Source organism: Manis javanica, chromosome 18, assembly GCF_040802235.1.
Source record: "Manis javanica isolate MJ-LG chromosome 18, MJ_LKY, whole genome shotgun sequence".
NCBI classification, from domain to species: domain Eukaryota; kingdom Metazoa; phylum Chordata; class Mammalia; order Pholidota; family Manidae; genus Manis; species Manis javanica.
The window spans coordinates 2,039,188-2,062,556 of NC_133173.1; the positions used below are offsets into that span (position 1 = coordinate 2,039,188).

Sequence of the window (23,369 nt, forward strand, 5' to 3'; positions counted from 1 at the left end):
TGAAAGATAATGTACACATACCACTGTGTAAGTTTAAGGTGTAAAATATGATGATTTGACACACGCATGTGTTGCAAAATGTCACAACGACAAGGTTAGCTGACCCATCCTTCACCCTACAGAATTACCACTCTGTTGTTGTTATGGTGACAACATGTAACATCTACTCCCTTAGCAACTTGCAAGACTACAATTCAGTATTGTTAACTACAGTCAACACGGTACACAGGAGATTCCAGGGTATATCAAAGATTATTTCCTGAGTGTAAATCCCTAGAATTGGAATTATTGGAATTATTAATCAACGGTTATGCATTTTTATGGCTAAAAAGTACCATTAAAAGGGCCCTGTCCTAGAAAGCACTGTTACATTCACACTCCCCATCAGGGTATGTGAAATGCTCTTTTCATTGCCTGCCTCCCAACACAGGGCTGTGACATTTTTCTAATTGTTTTATGGTTTTAATTGTGTTTCTTTAATTAGGAAATTTGAACTTGTGTCCATATTTTTGGGGCCATTTATGCAACTTCTTGAGCTTCCTAATCATTTCCTTTATTGGATTTCTGCTGAGTTTTTATCTTTTGTTATAGGAGATGATTCTCGCTCTTGAACAATTGGCAAATTCAGTTTTGACTTCTTCATTGTTTTCCTCTTTTCCTTCATATGTGTGGTTTTTAAGTTTCCAAATATTCCACTTGTAGACAGAGTGCATTTGTACTTGCATTTGTACATTTTTTCACATATTTGTAAATGTGTTTGCAAGTAATGGCTCTGTTTGTGATTAATTTGTGGCCAAAGCTCTTCTGATTAAAGAGCACAGCCTGGCTGGAAAGGGAGAAAGATGACTACAAAATTTTTATGCATTAGAGTGAGAATGGGTTCAGATCTGTGTAATTCTTATGAACATGAACATGTAGAAAGACAATGAGAGCTTAAAAAAGGAGTGGGATTAAAAGAGAAGTCGGACTACCTGCAACCATTTACTGAGCGTTTACTATGTGCTAAGCTGGGTGCCTAGCTTATGGGTTCTCTTTAATTCTCACACTGGCACTGAGCTATGGACAGTTAGGATTTCCATTTTTACTAGCGTTGAATGGTGAACTAGTAGGAAGTTAAGTAAATCCCCCGTTCTCAGAGCTGGTTCCAAAGACAGCTGGCATTTAAATCCAGACCCACTTGCCTAATTCAAGTCTCACGAGAAAATACCGTTAAAATACAGCTCGAGCTCAGTGACATGTGTCTTTCTCTGCCCGCTGGACTAGTTAGTAGTTGGGGGGCCCCGCTGCTGGCGAGGCTCGGCGAAAAGGGCCGGTGGCGGGGCTGGTGCCCCGGTGGGCGGAGAGGCGCTTTCCGGAGGGCAGAGCCTGCACGACGGCTACCGCGCCCACGGCTTTCCCGGGTCAGCAGGCGGGCTCTCGGGGCCTGGGGGCTGCCCTCTGGGGGGTCAGGGCCCTGGGGTCCGGGCACTGGCCCCGCGCAGGCGCCAGCAGGAAGGCCGTCCTCAGACACGGGAGCACCTGTGCCTTCCCGACACCCCCCCCAGGGGCAGCGTCCCCCCCAATGCCTGCAGGGCCGGAGTGTGACGTCAGTCAGCCAGCTGGCTGGGGTCAGGGGCCCGCGGGGCGCGGGGTCCCCCGGAAGCTCCCCTGACGGGCTGCGGCTGGGCCCGGATGGGACCCCGGTGCGCCCAGGTGTGGAGGCCCTGCCGAGGCTGCCCCCCGGGACCCGCAGGGTGCTTTCTGCCGTCCTGTGCCTCAGCCGGGCACCTCGGTGCCAGGACTCAGGTGGGAGGGGCCTGGCGAGCCTGCGCCCAGGGGTCTCGGGGCATTCGGGGGTCACCGCCGGCCGCTCCACTGCGCCGGAGGGCACCCGCCCCCTCCTCCAGGCCGGCGCCGGGCCTCTCCTCCCCGCTGCGGGCGGGCCCCTCCTGGGCTGTGCCCGGGGCCAGGGGTGCCCCAGGCAGGGGTGGGCCCGGGGTAGGGAGCTGGGGCGCAAGGTCGGGGGGAGGGGAACTCTCGGAAGTGAACAGTTGCCAGTACCTGGATGGGTTGATAAGAGGGTATTATTTAGGGGGTCTTAAACCAGTTTACTTTCATCTGGTGCCAAACCCAGTAGAAGCAAACCACAGTTCGTGGAGACGACACCCCAGCAGCCTTGGGGGTCAGGGCCTGGGAGGGAAGAGGGTCTTCTGTGCCCACAGAGTCTTGCAAAGAGGGGAGCGGGGGGAGCAAGGGGGAGGAAAGGGGGGGTGAGAGCGAGGGAAGGGGGAGGGGCTCCCGGCCTCGGAGGGGGAGAGACAGAGCGCGGCAGGGCACAGGCACGTGGTCCGGACCGCCCCCCTCCAGCCAGAGTGCGCGGTCAGGCCTCTGGGAAGGCACCTCCTTGCAGGGAGCCCGTCGGGGTCACCCGGAGCTGCACCCTGCTCCTGACGGGGTCGGTGGGATGGGGGGGTAGACCAGGCCTGGCGAGGGCGCCCCGCTCCCCCGTGGCCCGGAGGGAACCACGGACTGTGACTAGAGCCTGGGTGGTGCGGGGCGGGTGACCCCATGGCCCCAGGGTGCAATTCAGTGGGGTCGGGTGGAGGGCGTGTCTGAGCCTCAGAGGCTGGGCAGCTGCCCAGAGAGCTGGGTGGGAAAGTCCGCGGCCAAATCACACTTGGGGTTGATCCCCAAGCCCCACCCACACAGCCACAGCCAGGCACCCTGGCCTCTGCCACCTGCCGCCTTCCCCTCCAGCTGCCGCCGCTCCCGCCGCTCCCCTGCTCCCCTGCGGTGGCTGCACCAGCCCCCCACCCTCGGCGCTTCTCCAGCCACATGGCCTTTGCACAGCCGTCCCTCCTGCTGCACGTTGAGCCCCGGGCTTCCGGGCTCAATCTCTCCTCCCGGACACACACTGCTCATCTCACCTGGCTGTCCTGTCACATTCCTCTGTGGTTTACACCTGCCTGCCCCTGGAGATTGGCAGCTCTCATCACTGAGCCCCTGCCCGGCTCAGATGCTGGCAAATAGGCCTTCGTCATACTTGAATGGCTAAGTGAACCGCTGAACCTGCCACAGGGTGTCTGCGTGGTGAGGGCGTCTTCATTCTCCCAAGAGGGAACTGAGGCCGGACGTGGGCCTTCGGCACAGAGGGCAGGGGCGCCCGCAGGCCGGGTACAGGCCCTGCCCTCCCTGGAGAAACGGGCCTTCCCTGCCACGCTGGCTTGTCCTTGACCTCAGAGCTGGAAAGCATTTTCTTTTCCAGATGAGGAACCTAAGGATTTCCAGGGTGTTTTGGTTTTGTTTTTACTTTTAAATTAGGAAAACTTTCAACATACAAGGAAGTAACGAGTTCAGCACAACGTCCTCTGGCAAGGAAGTGTTTTAAAGTAAATGACAGATACCATGCAGTTTAGAGCCAAACACTTCAATCTGCATCCCTGACACAGAAGGACACCGTCTCCTGGACCACGGGCTGTCACCGCACCTAACAAAGGGAACTCTAATTTCTCACCATCGTCCAACATCAGGCTGTGCTCAGATATCGCCAGGAGTTTCCAAAGTCTTCTGGGCTTGGTTTCCTGGATCCAGGACCCAATCGGTGTCCTCACATAGAGCAGCGTGATTCGAAAACCATCTCGAATGTCATAATTCAGACCACATGTTTGCCAGCGTGGACCACGGAGAGAACCAGACGTCTCCCATTTACATTTCGGCAACTTGGTCCCCCCGAGCCGCCTCGCCTTGGACACCGTGCAGACCAGGGAGGGAGAGCGGAGCTCTGGGATGACGCAGGCGCCAGGAGCCCTGGCAGGCACACTTGAGGGCGACACGCGAGCCGCCCTTCACAGGAGCGGGCGTGAGCCGCAAGAGGGGTGTTTTCTCTTCCTAAAGGCTGCCGAGCCTGCCCCTGAAATCTTGCCGCCACTCAAGATGGCTTGTCCCTAGGCAGGTCCCCGGGGCCCACCCTTGGAAGGACAGCCCCTTGGGCAGCCAAGTCCATCTCTGGTCCTTGGTCCTCGTGCGGCTGCCTGGAGGCGGCAACCAGCCACGTGTCCCCAAAATGTTTTGGGATGGGGGCTGGGGGCGTACTCATGACATGGCTGTACAAGATTTTATCTGGATGAGGATTTTGAGGCTGTCACATTGTGTTGGGACAAACAGGGCCTTGGCTCACGATCTCCAAGGAGCTGCTGCCGAATCATCCATTGGGTGACTCCCTCAGGCCTCCAAGCTGCCTGGACCCTGGGTGCTCAGGGGTGGCTGCTCTTCCCGGTCCCCCCCCACCCCCCGCCGTAGCTTCCCTGCCTCCACGAGGGGAAGACGCTGGGAATACACCCCAAGGAGAGGGTGCCCTCACCTTCCTCCTGCGACAGTGGGTTTGGGGACTGATACACGTAGACTGTTCCCAGTTCTTTGGGGTCCAGAAAAGCAGAAGGCGAACAGGAGTCGTCCTCCAGGCGTGCGGGTGACTGTGGACCTGGTCATTCACAAGGCCACGGCCACACCTTCCCCCTTGAGTGCCAGCCTGGGCTCTGCTCCCACCCATCACATCCTCGCCACCCTCCACACCCACCAGGACAGTGCGCCAGTCCCGGCAGGAAGTGGGGGCTCAAACGGGATGGAAAGGCCTTCCTGCTGCTCTTTCCTTGCCACGCATTTGGGGCCAGGTGCTTCTGTTGGTCCTGGGCACCTAGGATGCTTAGCAGCATCCCTGGGCTCTACCCATGAGATGCCAGCAGTGTCTGCAGCCATTGCCCAATGTCCCTTAGGGGCCAAAATCATCCTCAGTTGAGAACCACCAGGTGTTTTAACAAAACGCTTGCATGAAAAACCAGGAGAGTTCCGTTCTGCTGAGGAAAAACATCAAATCCTTCAGAAGGCTCTCAAGGTCTGGCCTTTCCTGCAGGCTGTCTCTGCTCTAGCCACACTGGCCTTCTGCAAGTTCCTCAGCCCTGCTGAGCTTCCTGCAGCCACAGGGCCTTTGAACACGCTGCTCTTCCTTCTGGAATGTGATTCACTAAGCATCCTGGCCTACATATGCTCACTGGTCATTTTCTCAATAAAGCTCTTCTGGCCCCGCAGATCAGGTTCCTTCAGCCCATGTTCTGTTCCTCAAAGGCACTTACGACTGATAACTGACGTCTTTCTCCCTGATGAGGGTTGCTCTGCTTTGCTCGCCATTACCTCCTGAGCACCTGGCCCAGCACCTGGCACATTGTTGGAACTCAGTAAGCGCTGTTGAACGAATCTCCCCTCTGGTCCTTCGTCTTGGTGGACCCTGTCACCTTCTCTGCTTCTCTCCCGCTCTGACCCGCGCCCCTCACCCCCACGTCACCCACCACACCACGGGGTCTGTCACAGGTGACCTCTTTCAGCCTCCATCCCCCTCACCACACCCCAGCCAGGCTCACACTGGAAGTGGGATGGTGTCCCTACACCCACTCAGGGGCCGGGCCGTGAGAATGCAGCGGGCACATCCACAGCTGTCACCCCAAGTCTCCCTGTTGGAAGCCAGGCTGGGTGAGTCTCTTGGGATCAGCGTGCTGCTTAGCCAAGGCATGCGTCGCGGGTCTCTGGGCCGCTGCTTCCTGGTCTGGCTGAGCACTCCGGCCCGCTGTGCTCTTCTGCGTTTCTCTGGCTTTCGCTCCCATCAGAGAAACAGCGCGTGGGGGCCCTGTGGGGGTGGTTGAGGGCAGCGGCTCAGGAGTCGGCCTGCTCCCACCTCTGAGTAGCTGTGTGGCCACACTCGGTAGGCCTCAGCCCAGCCCCTGCACCGGGGGAGGCTCCGGCCCGCATCTTCGTCAGGGAGGGGGCAGCCCTGTGCGGCTTGGGGCCTGTGCTCCGCATCTGGTCAAATGCCGACTCCCCCGCTGGGCAGCTGCGAGCGCCCAGTAGCCTTCTTCACCTGTCTGCACCTAGTTTCCTACCTCGCACGGTAGTCTGAGGCGTCAGAGCACCTGGCAGAGGGCACGTTGTCAGTGGTCTGGAGCAGTCGTTGTGGACTGTGTGGCACAGTGTCTGGTGCCAAGGGTCCAGGGTGTGGCAGCTGCTGTTACCCTACAAAGTCTCCAGTGTGCCAAGGGCATGGGCGGCCAGGGCCTCCTGGGTGTGCCCACTGGTGGACACAGGGCCTATGGGCGCGTCTCTCCAAAGACCCACGAGAGTGCAGACTTGGGTGCTAGGGCTTGTGGCATCTGTTGTGGTCCCCCTCGGCCCACCTCCACCTCCTCAGAAGTATAAGCAGATCTGATTAAACATTTCCCTATTCACTGGCCCTCAAGGCAGGACCCACTGGGAGGCAAGGCCCAGGGCCCGGGTGTGCGTGGCAGAGGCCTCCCTGGGCCGCTCCGGCCCAGCATTCACACCCCCTGCATCCTCAGGACACCATGACTTGGGGACTAAGCTGGGAGAGTAGATTCCAGCTGGTGGCAGCTGGGGTCGGGCATCTGAGACACTCACAGGGCCTTCCTCAGCCGATCACGTCCGACAAGACAGTCCAAGCGTCCTGAGCAGTGATATGATTGACCATGTGCCAACAGCTGTGTGATGATGCGCATGTTCTTTAACCGATCTGTGCCTCGGTTTCCTCATCCTTTGGAAGGGGCCATCTGGAGTTATGGTGATCACATCAAATGCTGGGAGTGGGGCCTGGCACATGGGAAGAGCTCAGAAATATGTTCTGTCATTATCACTGGTATTGTCATAAAAAGGCTGAATCATCGCATGGGGTCAGTGCGTTATGTATGACGGGTACCCGTCTCAGAGAGAATCCTTGCAATGTTAAGGAGTCAGGGTGCCCTCCCCTTTGCTGCCCCCAGAACTGTGGGAGGGGTGGTGCGCAGAGCCAGCTACACAGATGAAGGGGGCAGCCCAGTCTCTGACCCCGTAGGTCCCAGGTGGGGCTTGCAGTGGGCACTCTGAGCAGTGCCCAGGGCTCTGTTGGCTGCTGGCCTGGGGCCATGCTGAGGACCGCTGACCCAGGGCTTCATTACTGGGTCGAAGGGCCTGTCTGAGCACTTCTTGCTAGCATGGGATGCTTGGTCCTGGGACCCACGTGTGCCAGCTGCCTGGGTGACTCCCATCCTCGCAGATGTGCAGAGCTCGGTGAGAGTGAGCCGCCGGCCGGGTGGCGCCCCACAGCTCGTGTCAGTGGACGTGGTGTGTGTGCGCAGCTCTGTGAACCCAGTGAGCGGGTGCAGGACCAGGGGACACGGAGCAGGACCTGCAGCTACCTTCCCAGGCGTGCTCTGCAGCCGCTGGGTGCCATACACTCTGCCAGGCACAGGGCCTCCTTTGGGGCCAGGCCTGGGGCCTCTTCCTCCTCCACCACCTCCCTCCTGCCGCACTGGGGCAATTCCACTCTGATCACTTTCACACTGGGAAGTCCACATACGGTGTCCTCTGGAGAAAGCATTCTGTGGGCAAGGGTAAGTCAGAGATTCGGGCATGGGAAGACCCCCTGGGGACCCCTTCAGGGTGAGCGGTTTCCCCACGGAGGTGGGGTGCACACAGGGGGGACCGGATCTCTGCTGTGCAGCCAGGCCCTCTGGAAACCCCAGGAACAAGAACGGCCAGGCCTCAGGTTACCGGGAGGCAGAACTGAAGCATTCAGGGTCCCAGGAGCCTGCGGGTCCGGCCACAGGAGCGGAACGTGGCTTCTGTTTGCCCCTTAGCTGCCTCTTCCCGCTGGCTCACTCTCTCCGACGCTGCCCGCTCAAGCTCCGGAGGCCAAGTCTCACTCTTCCTCACTCTTTTGACCTGTGGCTGTGACCCTGCAGTTCAGAACACGCAGGTCCTGGGTCAGGAGCATCCCCAGAGGCTGGCAGAGGGCACTGGGTGCCGTGGACACCTGTGTGGGGTTCCTGCAGCCGCGCCGACAGGGGGTTGGCCGGGCCGGGGCATCCGACTGGGCCTGCCTGGCTCTCAAAACCGTTCTGCTCTCACTGCGGCTCCACCAGTGGCGGCGTCACGGGCAGATGCCAGCACAGCGGCCTCCAGCAACACGCGGCATGGCCCGCGGGCTGGGGCAGGGCTACTTCACCTACCATACGCACTTACCTTTTTCTGATTATCAAAGTAATACATGTTGGGTGTGTGAAAGAAAAACCTTACAGAAAACCATAATGTGGAAGGAAAAGATGCTCTGTGTTTAAACCATGGACATAATAATTGTAGAGGCTTGTAAATATGTCTACAGATTTTTTATGAGCATTTATTAACAACATATACATAGGTTGTCCATACATAATAAAAGTGGATTCAAACAAAGCATAGTTTTGTAGCTTTTAAAAAGTAGTCCTATGCACCTTGAACTCCCATGTCATTAAGTAAAGATCTTCAAACTTCTAATGGCTGTTGGTGACCTGCTGTCCATTTGTGCCAGTTTCACCAATTCATTGATGGACGCTGGGATTTTTCCCTTCGGGGTCAGTGCTGTTCAGGTATCTCTGTGCTCTGGTGTTCATGTTTCTGGGGAAGAGGCTTCCAGAAAGGTGTCTAGGTTAAAGGGTATGACTGTTTTACATCTTAACACATATTGCCAAGCTGGGCAGGGCCAGCGGCTACCAGAGGATGCCCACCTGCCCTCTGGCCCCACTGATGCCAATGCCCGCTGCTGCAACAGGTGGGTGGGCTCAATGGAAATTCAGCCATGCTGCCACCGTATTCTAAAAAATAATGAGGTCTCTTTAAGGGGAACCATGGCTATGATAAGGAAATAGAACAAGCTATTTGCCGGAATTCTATTTATGAAGGGGATTCCAAGGAACTTTCTGGGAGAGAAACATACTATAAGGTGGCAGCAGACACAGCTGGTCAGTGAGAGATGAAGGGGGTCAGTAATTCTGAGTGTGGCAGTGATGGCCATGAGTCCCCCCAAGGCTGGGCCTCAGGGGCACGTCTGCTCCTGCGGAGCACAGGGTACCAGGAGCTGCTTTACTCCCAGCTCCATAAAGCCCAGGACATCAGGGCCACTGCTGTGAGACCTTTCCAACCTAACAACAGAGAGGAAGAGAGAAAAATTAACCCCTGTCCCTCCCAAGCTGTGGCAGGAGTGTGGCTCTGGCAACAGTGGCCGCCGCTGGCAGCAGACTGTAAGGTCAGCTGGCATGGCAGTGAGAGGCAGTGACGAGGCGACAGCTCCGGAGGACAGGGAGCTGCGGTGGCCGGGGAAAGCGCAGGTGCTCAGGAGGCCCCCGCGGTGCCAGGAGGGGCGGAAGCAGCCGCAGGTCCTGTAGGAAGAGGGCCGAGGGCACCATGAAGCCTCTGGGTGGGAAGATGCCCAGTCTTGTGAGTAAGGCTCCTTGCACCCAAGGAAAATCAACCTTTTCTGTGGAGGGGAATTTGCTCTCAAAAAGAGAAGCACGGGGACAGTCTCAGCCTGCAGGGGCCTCTGTCGTTTTCAGAGAAGCATCTGGCCAGGAAGCACTGTCTTCTGCATCAGGCTCCATTGCAAATGTTAAATAAGCCTGTTTATTTTGAAGGACTGAGGAGATGGTGGTCGTGGTGATTTTAAAAACACTCCAAAGCCTCTGAAAACAGCCAAATGAATCCACCTCCGATTGACATTCTCCAAAGTGAAGCTGTCATAATAAAAGCAAATATCTTTGGAAAGGGGAGCATAGAAAATGGTCAGTGTGTCTTCTCAACGATCTCTTGTGACAATCACTACAGAAAAGTTCTCCCAGCTCTGAACTTTCTATACACACTCAGAAAAAAACAGAAGGGGAATAAACACTCATAAGCAGACATCTGATAAGGGCACTTATTTTTCTGAATTAGGGCAAATAAAAAAAGAAACATCTAAATCTGATGTTCAAACGACCCTTTTCAGTTCGATCCAACGCTCTCCTTCAAAGTACGTCTATAAGTGCCCCAGATCCCTGAGCTGGTTCCTCCCTTTGTTCCTACTGGGCCCGAAAGGCAAACCGCTTCCCCCGTCCATCGGCAACGTTCTGCACAGAATGACACGACACAGATGCTCTTTTCCCATCAAATGAACTTTCGGGCTAGTTCTCTCCTTTGGCCTTTCTGCATCTCCTGGGAGGTGGGAGAAATGGAACTATCCAAATGAGGCCTCACAGATTCTGCTGCAAGTTAGACCGAAGATGAATTGTGTTTTCCTTTGTAAATCAAGAAGCATTTAATAAAAATCTCAGAGATTGAAAAGCATAATGTCAATGTGGATTAAAATCTCTGTTACCAAGTTTCCCAAACTCGAGTGTGCATCTGAATCCCTTGGAGGGCCTGTTAAAATACAGCTTCCTGGGCCCAATCCAGGGCCAGATTCAGGAGGTCTCGGGCGGGGCTGGGATTCTGCATTTTCCGGGTGTTGCTGGTCTCCGGGCCAGGCCCCGAGGCCCCTGCTCTCCCCTGTCCGCTCCAGGAGACTCTGCTCAGGAGGGAGGAGGCGTGGACGGCAGGGGAGGCGCTGGAGGGAGGGCAGGACACCCGGGTGCTTGATGCAGCCCCACCTGCCCCAGTACAGTGTGCAGGCCGGCCGGGGCTCGGCCAGGGGACGGGTGAGCATCTCCTCTGTGCGAGGCGCAGCATGGTCGAAAACAGCTCTCAAGTAGGCAGAGGGGGCGGATCTGTGCACAGACCACCGGCACGGACGTCATAGGTACCGTGAAAGATCCACATAACATGACGGGCCTCGGAGCTAAACTCATCCTAGAGATGGCGCTGGCCACAGGCTCTGAGGCACGGAAGGGGACAGGGCAAGGGTGTGGGGACAAGGGGAGCCACCGGATGTCTCCGAGCAGGAGGTGGCACGACCCAAGTGTGGTGCTGGCGCGACTCTTCACTGCTTATGATAAAAACTCACCTCACGTTGTTCTGGGAGGCGGGTGTATGCTCACTGCCTCAGTTAGCCACAAGGTCCAAGTGCAGCTCTGGTTTGAAGGTAAAGAATTCAGACGCTCCAAACAGTATTCCGGATGGGCCACGCGTCACCTCGGCACTGCTGCCAGCTTAGTCCCCGGGGGGGTGGTGGTGGTGGGGGCTGCGGGGGAGACAGAGAGGCTGCCGGCGCCCCAGGCGGATGTGCACCAGCACGGCCACTCTAATCAAAGATACAGACTCTCTCCCAACATTCTCTATCAGAAGTCCTGCAGTTGACACCCACTGGACCCTCTTGGGTCACACGTCCATTCCAGTGAGGCAAAGGGACCTGAACACACAGGTGGTCCCAGCCTAGGACACACATAGGTGTGGTAAGGCCAAGGCCACTCCCACCTCTCAGACTGAGGAGAAGTGAGGTAGTTTCCCACGAGAAAAGCAGGGCGCTGTTTCCAGGAAGTTTTGTCTATTGTAGGACATCGTGCAGGAAAAAGCAACAAGGAGCCAGTATAGATACAAATAGGCCCCCAAAGAAGGGGAGCCCATTTAACAGCTGTGCCACCTCTGGGTCCCTGGCCAATGGACTTGGTACGGTCTGGCTTCTATCCTGCCTGGCCCGGGCACCCCCCTGGCCCTCTGTGCCCTCTGCCCCCAGCTCTCTGCTGGAGCAGCAGGAAGCCTGTGAGGGGGGCTGTTCAGCGGCGGGTGGGCTGGGCAACTGCCAAGCCAGGCCAGGCCTGGAAAGCCAGTCGGCGGACCCATCCTCGCCAGTGGGCTGAGCAGCAGGGCTCCGCTCAGCCACTGCGCAGGGTCCCCGCGCAGCCCCAAGCCCACAGTCACTCTCCTGGAGGCTCTGGCCCCAGGCCGCGAGGACGCTGCTGGGCGCTTACTGGCCAGGCCGGGGCCACTGCTGCTGCCTGAGCTCCTCACGCTGCACCAACCCCGTCGGGCGCTGGCTGCCAGGGCCGCCTGTGTGCCATAGTCCCGAGCGTCCCCAGAGCCTGTGGCGCCCGCCCTGGCCGCCCCCCAGGGACTGTTCCCCCTCCCGCTCTCTGGAAAGTAGGAGGAAGGGCTGGGGCAGTGGGCTGTCACCCAGGTGGCTGCCCAGGCCCCGCAGGGACAGCTGGTGGATGGGGCTGGACAGCGAAGGAAGAAGGCCCTTGCGTTGGCGAAGGGTTTGGAGTGACTGGTGTGGGAGTCCCAGGCTGGGCGGCAAAGAAAATAAAGCCCAGAGGGGGTAAAAAAGTGGAAGGAGATGGTGGTTGGCAGCGCTGTGCTGGCAGCCAGCAGCCGGGGCGGCGGGATCTGGCTGCACAGGGCAGGCCCCTCTGCCAGCCACGAGCAGGGCCTGGGCTGCACCCGGAGGCGGAGGGCAGCACGGGCCTGGGGGCCGGCCCTGTGCTCTGCCCTGAGTAGAGCCAGCCGCTGCCCAGGGCCAGCCATGCGGGGTCCCCTGAGGGTAGGCTGGGGGCGGTCGATGGCACCGGCAGTGCCTGGGGGGCAGGTGGCCGGCTCTGTCCTGGCGAGAGCACCGACCACGTGTAACTGACCTGGGGCAAAGTCAGGGACAAGCAGAGAAGAGAAAGCAGCCGCAGCCGGACTGCGGGCCCGGGCGCCGGCGGAGCGTGGCAGCCTCACTGGAGGGCAACGCAGCGGGATGCGCACTTCGAGCCTGTGTTCCCGTCAGATCGCCTGACTCTGTGACCGGCTGAACCCAGGTGCCGTCTCCATGCCTCGGCATTGCCCAGCAATAAATGAATAAATTCATTATTTTATTCATAATAAAAGCAGCTACGACCATTGCATTCTGCGCTCCGGGCACGAGGCACGGGACTCCTCACTCACACACATCACTCCCCAGCCTTCACCCTACAGACCCTTACAGGTGGGGACTTCCCGCCGCACGGTGAGGGGCGCGCAGCTAAGGGGCTCACCCAGGGCCCTGCCAGGGGGCACGACCCCGTCTCTCCGGCCTCTCAGCTTTCGGCCCCACGCCCCTGATCCCGCAGCAACACTGTACAACCGTTCGGTATCAGTCTTGAGGCTCAACAGAAATGGGCTTTTCAAAAGAAAACTGTTGTCTGGAAAAAGTTCTATAAATGTTCATTGAAAAAATAAACTTTCTTCAGGAACATTGATTTACAAAAAGCTAAAGTTGCAGCTGTGGCAAAAAGGCCTTTGAGATTGGGCACTGGGCTGTTCTTTTGGGACCACAGTGAAATCTGGGGTAGCAAAATTAAACTGTTGCACCTTTTGCAGTGAAGGCGAATCATACAGAATTGTCAGCCAGACCGGAAAACCTGGCAGAGGGGCAAACCCCACAGGCTAGGGAAGCAGCCCCCAAGCCCAAGCCCGCCAAGCCCATCAAGCCCTGTGAGGCAGCCGGGCTGCTGGGCCTCTGCAAGCACCCGGGAACGCCAAAAGGCCCAGGGGCGGGGGGCATGTGGTGGGAGGCAGCCCCATCCCAACTGCCCAGGATCAAGTCCCAGGCCTGGATGCCCAGGTGGGGCACCTCAGACCTTCACCTCTGCCCTGCTGGGCCCTGCCTTCTGCTCTGCCCCCTCATGCCTCCTGGGCTGCTTGGCCTCTGCCACATGTGGGCCTGTGGAGCGACTGTGCTGGGGTTAGACGCCCCCCCACCCCCGGCCCTCCTGCCCAAGTACAGGAAGCCGCCCTCTGCACGGTGGGCATGGCTCGTGGAACAGCAGGCTCAAAGGAAAGGCTTCGTTCTCCCATGTCTGGTTTCCTGACTTAGATTCCGACCTACACGCTTGGCTTCTATTAGTAGTTCTACCAGCTCTTTTCCAGGCCAGCAGTTCAGCGCTCTCGGCCCGCGGTCTGTGTGACTGCTTTGCCGTGAGCACCTTCTGGTCCCCGGGTTTGATAATCTGTTCACCAGGGAGCCCGGCTCCGGACAAGGTCGAGCTCGGAGCCTTATCTGACTGTTGGCAGACAGGACACAAGGAAGGTTTCAGTTCCAAGGGTGCAGGTTAACCTAATTTCTGAAATAAATTATTTTTCTAAACTTACCAGCCATAAATCTGAGCCAGTACAGATCATGATTTTTAATCTCAGACGCTGGTAGCGTTACCCAAGACGGAGGCACATAAATACAAACAAGGATGCCCCAGTCCTCCCTTCTTCCTCTGCCACAGTGCAGTCAGCTCCCACTGACGACACCTCTGACCCTGACAAATCAGGCAGCGGCCCAGGAGGCCCCGTGCGGGGCCCGGGAGCAGGGCTTGCTGAGCGGCGCCTGACCTCGACCACATCCACAGGCCATGGCGATTCCCTAGTAATCCTCCCTCCAACCCCACCCTGCAAAATACCCCCCGAAACACATACAATGTATCCATAGAGGTCACATACATGTTAGGCCTCCCCAGGGCTGTACAGGAGGGGCTGCTTCCCCTCGGGTCTAGGGGACTGGCCCGAGAAGCAGGCCCCCAGCAGTCCGTGCTGGCCCTGCGGCCTGTCTATAAATGACTCCAGGAGGCCAGCCCCAGGCCAGCAGGGCCCCCCCCCACTCTGGGACAGTGTCTCGGCTCCGTCCACTGCATCCGATGCACTGAGGCCAGGCTTCGGCACGGCTGTGGGACCTGCAGCGAAGAGGCAGTGTCACTGTGCGGTCACAGGCGGGAGGGGTTTCGATGACGGGCCCATCACCCATCACCCATCACAGAACTGGGCCAACTGCGCACGTGGCAGGTGAGCTCTGCCCCTTGGCCTGCCCCCCTACGGCCCCTTGGTGGCTCGCTGCCCTGGTGTCCCCCCAAACACGGAGAAGGGGGGGCGGCAGTCTGCCCCAGATGTGTCACTGCCCCACCCGCCCACCAGCTGGCCCCGCAGAACTGCGCTCGGAGCCCCTCCCACTCTCCGGGCTGTGCCTCTTGTATTAAATGCAGCATCTCCCGACAAGCACAGCGTCTAAGAAGACTTCCTAGAGCACATCTGTCGTTTGAATGCTATTTACAAATGATGTGAATTGATGTGCCAGCTTTTCCTATATAATCAGTGTTTGATAAACCAACACATGGCATCACTCCCCTAGATGAATCCAGGTATCAGCATCTGTTAAATGTAGCCCCACTTTCCCCAAAGTCTGGGTCAATTAGATTTGACCAGCCGTGCCAGAGCTCTAACGATTAAAGATATGTCTATGACTAGTATGAAGAATGACCTACTTTATTGAGAAAACTCATTAAAAGCATTCCAAAAACAAAGTCAGGTCTGAGAATTTTATGTGTTTTGAAAATGAATCCTTCTTTTAAGTGGCTATAAAAGTCAGTCGCGTAACATCAAAAATTACAAAACCTATTTCTGACTGAACTGAATCTGTTCCTTATATGGGGATCTCCCTGAATGAGGCAACTGAGATTCAGGAAATCTGTTTACAGTAAGGCCATGATCTCATCCCATTAGCTAATCTCCCTTAGTAAGGGTAAGGGGAAATAGCCAAGAAATTTACCTACTGTTTTCCAAAGAGAAAGTTGTAGGATGCGACTTTCATGAACACTTATTCACTGTGAATGATGCCATGTACAAGGGCCATAAAAACGGGTTAAAGGCTAACAACTGGACATTACTAGACAAAACTCCAAGATGGGTCAGCTGTAACACTGATGTGACGGACTAGAAGGTGCTCTCTGGAGTGTGTGGTCTTCTCCAAATGGTTTTAAATGTGGTCATTCACTGATTAAATGTGAGACGTAAATACGTGGAGTGTGTGATCAAAGTGTGATGCCGTGGGGACAGGCGGAGGATGCTGCCTGCTGTGTGGTCCGCACACTGTGCCCAGCACCAGCCAGGCGGCCATCACCACAGCACACATGCAACTGTCCACAGGACACACACAGAGTAGTACTAAGTTGGTGACTGCAGTATTTACAGTTAAAGAACACTTTGGAAACATGCTAACAGCCTCTTTTAAAATGCTTATATGGACCAACGCTATGGAAGGTGGGTGCACAAAGACAGGGCAGCATGAAGAAATTCCCCTGGTATGAGACCCCAGGTGGCACTTTGCCTTTTATTACTAGGACAGGATCTGCCAGCAGCAGTCACTTATTCTTGCTGAGGGTTCTCTGCTTTTCTGCATGCTCCACGATCTTCTCTTCCACATGGAGGCCCTTCCGCTTTCGCACAGCATTCATGTACTTCCGGGCCTGGCTCTCGGAGTCAGCCTTTTCCCCAAAGTGCAAGTATTCCTCCTCGGTGGTTGGCACCCAGAAGGGGTCACTGGGGATGATCTTGTAAGAGAAGGTGACAGAATGTGCCTAGTTAGACTTCCCAGCACCAACAACTCATGTAGCCTCGGCTAAAGGACACGCGTCAAGCGGAAGCAGGTTGGCCTGCTGGGAATGGCAATGAGCACAGGGGGTGAAACAGAAGCGGGTCAGCAATGCCTGTAACATACACGTTCTTCCCTGCTCACAGAGGGGCCATTATGTAACGGTAAGGAAAGAAAAACTATTAATTGTGAAAATATAATAAAAAAACCTCTCTCTCCCTTCCCCTAGGATGTGTGTGGCTCTCAGTGCCCTCTCCCCGATTCCGCCTGTGTCCCCGGCACAGACCGATGCATGTAAGCCTGTCGCCGAGCTTGTGCTCCAGAACCCGGCGGGGCACCTGCTGAACTGGAACAGGCCCACCGCATGTTCTGCCGGGGCCACAGGCAGACATGCACAGCCTCCTCTCCACCTGTCTCGGTGCTCAGGCGCCTACCCTGATGCCGAGGAGACAAGCTCAGGGGCAGGCGTGCTGAGGACAGTCCCAAGAGGCTCCTCCAGAGGGAAGGGAGAGGGCCGAGCTCAGCCCTCTGAGATGACCAGCAGCCAGGCCCCCACATCCAAGGCGGTGGTGAGCATGGACGTGCACTTGCCAGAGGTCCACACCTGAGGGACTGACTCCAGGACGGGCAGAAGGGTGTGTGTGCCGCACCTGCCCCCCAGCACCACTGCAGGAGGGCAGCGCCCCAATGGCTCCCCTCAGGTAGGAGAGCTCCATGAGCCCCACACTCCTCGCCTCCCCAGGCCTCACCACCCGGTCCCCATGAGGCTCAGACTGGTAAGGGCAAGAGGGGAAAGCAGATGTGGGCAGGCTGGCCCCCTTCCTTCTGCTGGAAGCCAGCTGCTGGCAGGAAGCACACAGTCTGCTCGGCTCCCCCACGCTCTTTACAGAAGCCAGCTTTGACCCCACCAGTAGCCCCGCGCAGTGCAGCCGGACTCGGGACACTGGGGTTCGGCCCCGTCACAGGCCACGTCCTCCCAGATCAGCTTCATTAGCAATAAAGGTGACACTGTGGCCTTTATCTGCTTTATTCCTTTTGCAGCTGTTTTTTCTTATTTCTTCACTGCAGGGAAAGGAGTGCTATTTATTGAATGACCTCAAATCCCAACACTTTTCAATTTAAGATACAGAAATTGCAGAAAAATTTGAAAATCGTGACTCTTCCACACAAGAAAGGGAGATTTCTGTGGACCAGGAAAGGAGAGGCTTTTGGAGGGAGAGAGGGGAGCCCGCAGCAGGAAATGGGGGCAAAAGCCCCAGCCATCGCCCGCAGGGAGCTAAGACGGAGCCGGGAGGCTCAGTGCCTGTCTAGGATGGGCCCCAAGTACGCATCCCGGGCACAAGGGGCCAGAAGCGCCCCCTCTCCTCTGGCGGGGGAGCAACCACGCCTGCCCAGGGCTGTGGCTGGAAGCGAGCTGGACAGGACGACACGCGCCATCACACTCTGGGGTCGGACTCGGCTGTGCTGAGCCGGCTGTCCCACCCCTCCCGCTGGCCAAGTCACTGAGCTGAGCCTCTGCAAATGACACAGAGCAGCGGCACTCGGGGGGACAGGGAGGAGGTGCCTCGAATCCCAGCAGGAAGGCCACTCCGCAGCACAGCGCCGGGAGGAGAGAACTCCCCCGAAGGTGACCTTGCCCTTGAGGGCTGCAGGGAAGTCCAGCACCATGCGAGTCACCAGACGCAACAAAAGGGAGAATTCGTAATCAGACAGGAGGGTGAGTAACAGAGCGATCTTAACAGAAAACCAGAGTTCATTAAAAATCCACCAAGAAATAAAGGGGGGGGGATAGTACCCATAAAACAGAGACAAAGAACTAGAAAAAAAGTTTAGACATTAAAATAAAAAAAGAAAGTCAGAAGGTACGTTAACTAGAAACTGCTCAAGGGAGAGTAAAAGACAGACCTGATGTTCAGAATATATAAAGAACTCTTACAACTCAACAAGACAATCCAATCAAAATGGGCAAAAGATAGGAACCGACATTTCTCCAAAGAGATACACAGAGCCACAAAGCCAATGAAAAGACACTCAGCCTTATTTAGTCGTTAGGGAAACCCAAGCTGAAACCATCATGAGGTACCACCTCATACCCACCAGGACGGCTACCAGTAAAAAGAAAAAGGAAGACAGAATCTAGAAGCCTTGTACTTTGCTGATGGGAAGATAAAGCGCGACAGTCACGGTGGAGAACAGCTGGGGGGTTCCCCAAAAGTTAAACAGAATTACCACCACAGGACCCAGCAGTTCGGGCACTCGGTACCTAATATCCGAAAACAGGGACTCCAACAAGTACATGTACCTGCAAGATCGACAGCCCTCTTCACAACAGCCAAAAGGTAGGGAAGCCCAAATACTCACCAAGTTACAGTGCACACACATAGCAGGGTGGCACCCTGTGTGCAGTGACGGGCACCCCGCATAGAGACCAGCACACAGCCATACAAGGGCACTGCTCCATGCTGCCACGCGAGGCCCCGGAAACAAAGCGACAGAAGCCAGACAGAAGCCAGATGACATCATTTGTATGAAATGTGCATAATGGATAAACCCATAGGTAGGATGCAGACTGATGGCCACCCAGGGCCGGCAGGGGGAGGCTGGGAGGGGGAGAAACGGTGTAGTGGGTAAGGAAGGAGTCTGAGGGTTAGTTTTTTGTGTTAGCCCGGCTGGGTCACAGGTGCCCAGACATCTGGTCAAACGTCCTTCTAAAGCAGACGTCCTTCTGATAGGATGAGCCATCCTGTTGCTTGAGGGCCCAAACAGAACAAGGCTGAGCAAGAGGGCGTTCTGCCTGCCGAGTGCTGAGCCAGGACACGGCTCTCCTGGGCGTCCCGCTTGTGGCTGCGGATGGGGGGACGCCTCAGCCTCCATGATCTTGTGGGGCAACTCCTTAAAATAGATTCCTTTACCGGACATGGGTGTACGCCTCCTAGTGGGTCCAGAGTTCTACTTTGGAGGGACAGACATGCTTTGACAAATGTGGTGGTTGTGTATTATTGTAATAATGCAGGATTGTAATACAGGCAACAAAACTTTTTATGGTTAATTTTATGTTCTGTGAATTTCACCTCAGTAAATTGTATTTAAAAAAAGAGACTGAGTCATTATCCAAAACACAACAAGACAGGTATTAGAAAAAGAAGAAAAGTTCAGAGCCATAAAATATGTGTAGGATGCATCTAACAGGAGTTCTGAGAATGAGAGATCACAGGACAGGAGTCCTCAGACTGACATCCGAGCACTGGGAAGGACGACGGGACTGCCCAGGCCAGCCAGGGAGAAACGCGGCGTGGCCGGGGCACAAGCCCTCTGAGGCTCCTCCTGACACACCAGACCCCACCGACAGAGCTGCGGCCCCAGCCCCTGGATGAAGGCTGGAGCCAAAGCACCTGCACCCGGCGCTGAGGCGGATACGGAGACACCGGGGCAGGCGGGTCCTCCAGGGCAGGGCGGGCCGATGGCTGCTTGGCAGCAGCAACACGCCCAATCCGTGTGCAAGCTCGGAGCCTTGCAGCGTGGCCGGCACTGGACCCAGGGCAGGCATCCAGGCCCCTAGGGATCTGTGTGACCTCAGTCATCCTGCACCTCGGCTCTCTCACTTTCTGGGTGTGGTATGAGCAGCCCTAACCCCACAGCTGTCTGAGGACTGAACGAGCTCGTCACCCTGTGCAGCCACACCAGGGCTGTGGTGAAGCACAGTGCTGCCTCCCACACACCGCGGGGACAGAAGCCCAGGGCCCCCCAACTGCAGGCACAGCTGGATGAAGAGGGAGGGGAGTCCCACGCAGGCAGTGTCTCCGTGTGCGTTTAGAGAGTCCCCAGCTGGCGGCTGGGACAAGCACCCCAAGACCTGCTGCTGCCTTTTGCGCCCTCACAGACCCCTTTGCTTCCAGCCCCCTCTGGGGACCCATCTGTCCCTCCTTGTGTAAGCACAGCCCAGGGCCTTCGGCTGGGGCAGGGGGTGCGTGCAGATGCAAGGAGCCCTGTGTCACAGGTCCGTGTCTGCAGAGGGAGCCACAGTCTCCAGGCCGCCGTTAGCATGGCACGGGCAGGCCATGCCACCGGGGTCCTGCAGGTGCAGACGGATGTGCCATTCTGGGGGCTCACTGCAGGGAAGACCACAGAGTGAGGACCCCCGCGACGGGGTTGGGGCCCGTGCGCCATGGCCGCATGCAGACTGCCCTGCCCGCCCCCCACACATCCAGCCCCGCCACTCACTGGCTGTGTGTGCCAAGCACTCACACAAGCTCCCTGAGCCCCGTCCTCACCAGAGGGCAGACTGGCTGGAGCCCTCCTAATACAAGGACTGCCCTACGCGTTCCCACAATCCCCTCACCTCCTCTGAGGCTAAGCCTGAGGTCAGGGAGGTAAACCCAGCTGGCAAGTGGCATGCATTTGCCTGTAAAGCAGGCCTCCCCATGGACTTCCTGCCAGGCTCCTACGCTCTTCTCCCACGATGGGCCTCAGAAGATACGAACGACTGTTTCTCTTTGAGGCAGGCGCCCTCCGTGCATGCTTGATAAGTGTATGCTGACTTAATAAAGTGCATGCCTGCGTGGACTACAGGAAGCTCAGCCCATTATAAGAAGTGGGTATTTTCTCCTGTTCTCCTGAGGAACACTAGTACGCAGACACTGCAAGCGTCTCAGAAAACTTGGACGAGAAACCACGCTGGTGTGTGTACCGCTGATGCCCGAGTCCCCACACCCTGGTGAGTGGGCCTGGGGGCCTGGAGGAGCCGGTGGAAGCCTGGGGGCAGGACAAGGGCAGCTGCTGGGCACCCCCGACTGGACGCTAATGGTCAGCACGGGACCCCTGGCTTGGCTGGTACTGCCCCACTGGCCCCCGTGGCCCAGACAAAGCTGCTTCCCAGAGCAGTGAGGACTCCGAGGGTCCTGCACCGAGCAGAGGCTTGCTTTCTGTCCCCACCACAGAGTCCCAGACGCCCTCCAGTTCTTAGCGAGGCTAAAGGGAAGAGTCGGGAGGTGGAGCACGCCTGGGTGGCCCTCGAGGACAGTCCCTACCTGGAGGGCCAAGCTGGAGGTGCCCTCTCCTAGCCGGCTGGACAACAGACCTACCATGGAATGTAAGGAAGCTACATTTCCTGCAGGTCGAAGTGGCAGCAGTAGGTCACACTTGTGATACTGTTTAAAAAGTGATGAGTTTCATCAAGAGAATTAAGCTGCCCTCTCTGCGCACAGCCCCGCCACCCGGGGCCCCTCCGGAGAGACCCCAATCGCCTGCCCTGGGGGGCAGCTGCCCACGCGTCCTGGCCTCGCCCGGCAACTGCTGCTTGGGCCTCACACACCCACACCTGGGGACACCAGGAGCTGCCACCCCAGCAGGCCGAGCACCCTCAGGGCAGGGGGCCAGGGGAAACCCCGACCAGTGGGTCCATTTGGCATTTCCTTGGCAAGGCAACGACGGGGTGACCCGAGGCCAAGCAGGTCGTGCTCTGCAGAGGGGCACCGGGAGGCCGTGGAGCAGGGCCCACCACCCGTTTGGAGGGAAGGGCTTCCCTCTGACCAGCGCCCTGCGAACCGCACCGCCAGTGAGAATGGTCTCTGCAGCCCCTCGGCCTGGGCGGTGCCATTTTCTGGTCCACAGGAAGGAAGGACCCCACGTGCTGACTGCTGCCCTGGGCACTTAAAGAAGAAAAAGCAGAGAAGGAAAATGCTTTCGATGTTTGGCCCAGAGCACCCTCTGATCACGGCAGGCCCAGCCCCGGCCTCCGCAGGACACCCGCCTCTCCGCGCCCTGCGGAGCTGTCGCCCCGCCCGGCCGCCTGTTCGGGGCGCCTCTGAGGCTCCGCGCCGCACATGCAGAACTGCAACGGCTGCTGATACTTTTCTTTCTGCGACTGTTATTAGCTCCTTTTCTTCCTCTTTCATGGAAGGGTGAAACACAGAAAGAGAAATTAGGAGACTGCTGACTTCAAATGCTTCTTCTCGGAAAATGCCTGTAATTTTATTTTCTCTATTTTTGAAGCACTTCCTCTCAAAGGCCCTTGATTGTGAATTGCATGGTTGGTGGAACACAAATGAAAAGCGGATGCCTCGGAGTGAGAAGCCAGCTCCCGATGACCGTGTTATTTCTAGATCTGACTGGGGGGGAAACTGAGAGGGCCAAAAAGACACCCGATCAACGCATTTAATTATAATGTAGTTTTCAAGACTTTCAGAGATCTGAAGCTTTTGGGAACAGGCCCGTGGCAGGTGGCAGGGGAATGACAGAAGGATGGTATAAACTGGGCAAGCTTTTTACTACATTTCTTTAAAGTTGTTTATAAGAGACTGATTTTTAATAAGAAGCTGTAACCAACCACAAACTAGTATTTTTTAAAAACTACCATTAAGTGTGTAAGAAAGATTTTTGTTTTTTTTATTTGAGAGCAGACTGGAAACCATCCTGGTCTCCACATTAACAAAACTGACAATTTGGTGAGAACATGTTGTTTTTAAACCCTGTTCCCTGCTTCCTTGCTAACAGGCACGTCAGGTGGGCAGGGAGGCCGCCTAGGACCTGGGGGCTGGGCACACACTTCTCCGCAGAGCCAGAAGGGACACCGTTCAGACACACACACACCGACTCTGCTGCAACTCAACCCTGCCTGAAAGCAGCCACAGAAAGTGCATCAACGACAGCGGGCACGGCTACTCTCGCCGACTTCACCCACCAGGACAGGCACTGGGTACAGCATGCCACCTCTGGATGTGGTTAAAGACCCCTCCCCGCAGCACAGCTGGTCTTGGCACTGGGAGGCAGTGAAGTCACATGGCTTTAAAGGGAAGAAATGTGTCCTCCTCTACCATTCCCCATCCTTAACAGCTGGAATGCAGACGTGATGGCGAGAGGTGAACAGCCACTTTGGAGACCATCAGCAGAAGCCAAGCATTGAGCGAGACAGCACATCAGAAGCGCCCCCAATGCCTCGCGCCACAGGGAGCCACCCCCACCACCCCCCGGCTCTGGCCTGACGCGACAGAGAATCTTCTGCCTTATTTGAACCACTCTTATTTTGAGATCCCTTTGACAGAGCAGCCTTACCTGTTTCCTAATTAATATAGCTGCCAGTTAGGAAATGATGAGAACTTTATAGGTTTTTTTTAATGTGCCTCAGGGAACCACTTTCAAGGATAAGACTGACTGTGAAATGATGGGATATATTTAACAAACAACAGAATATATGAATTAAATTCTTCCAACAGCTTTGAATGCCCGTATTTCCGGAGAACCCCAGCGATCATTCACTACA

At 56.5% G+C, this 23,369-nt stretch overlaps 1 protein-coding gene across 6 annotated transcripts in view; it reads right to left on the bottom strand.

The window, feature by feature from the left end:
* Positions 1–8,170: 8,170 nt before the first annotated feature.
* EFL1 (elongation factor like GTPase 1) overlaps positions 8,171–23,369 on the bottom strand; it is a 103,516-nt gene continuing 88,317 nt past the window's right edge. For 3 of the 6 annotated variants that reach the window (XM_073227137.1, XM_073227134.1, XM_073227138.1), the window contains one exon: positions 15,810–16,070. In XM_073227137.1, the coding sequence (XP_073083238.1) occupies positions 15,882–16,070 (189 nt within the window). In that variant the 3' untranslated portion in view covers positions 15,810–15,881. Of the gene's footprint in view, positions 10,985–13,871; positions 14,421–15,809; positions 16,071–23,369 lie in introns of those variants that run through there. The other 3 variants (XR_012127162.1, XM_073227135.1, XM_073227136.1) reach the window with 3 other exon arrangements.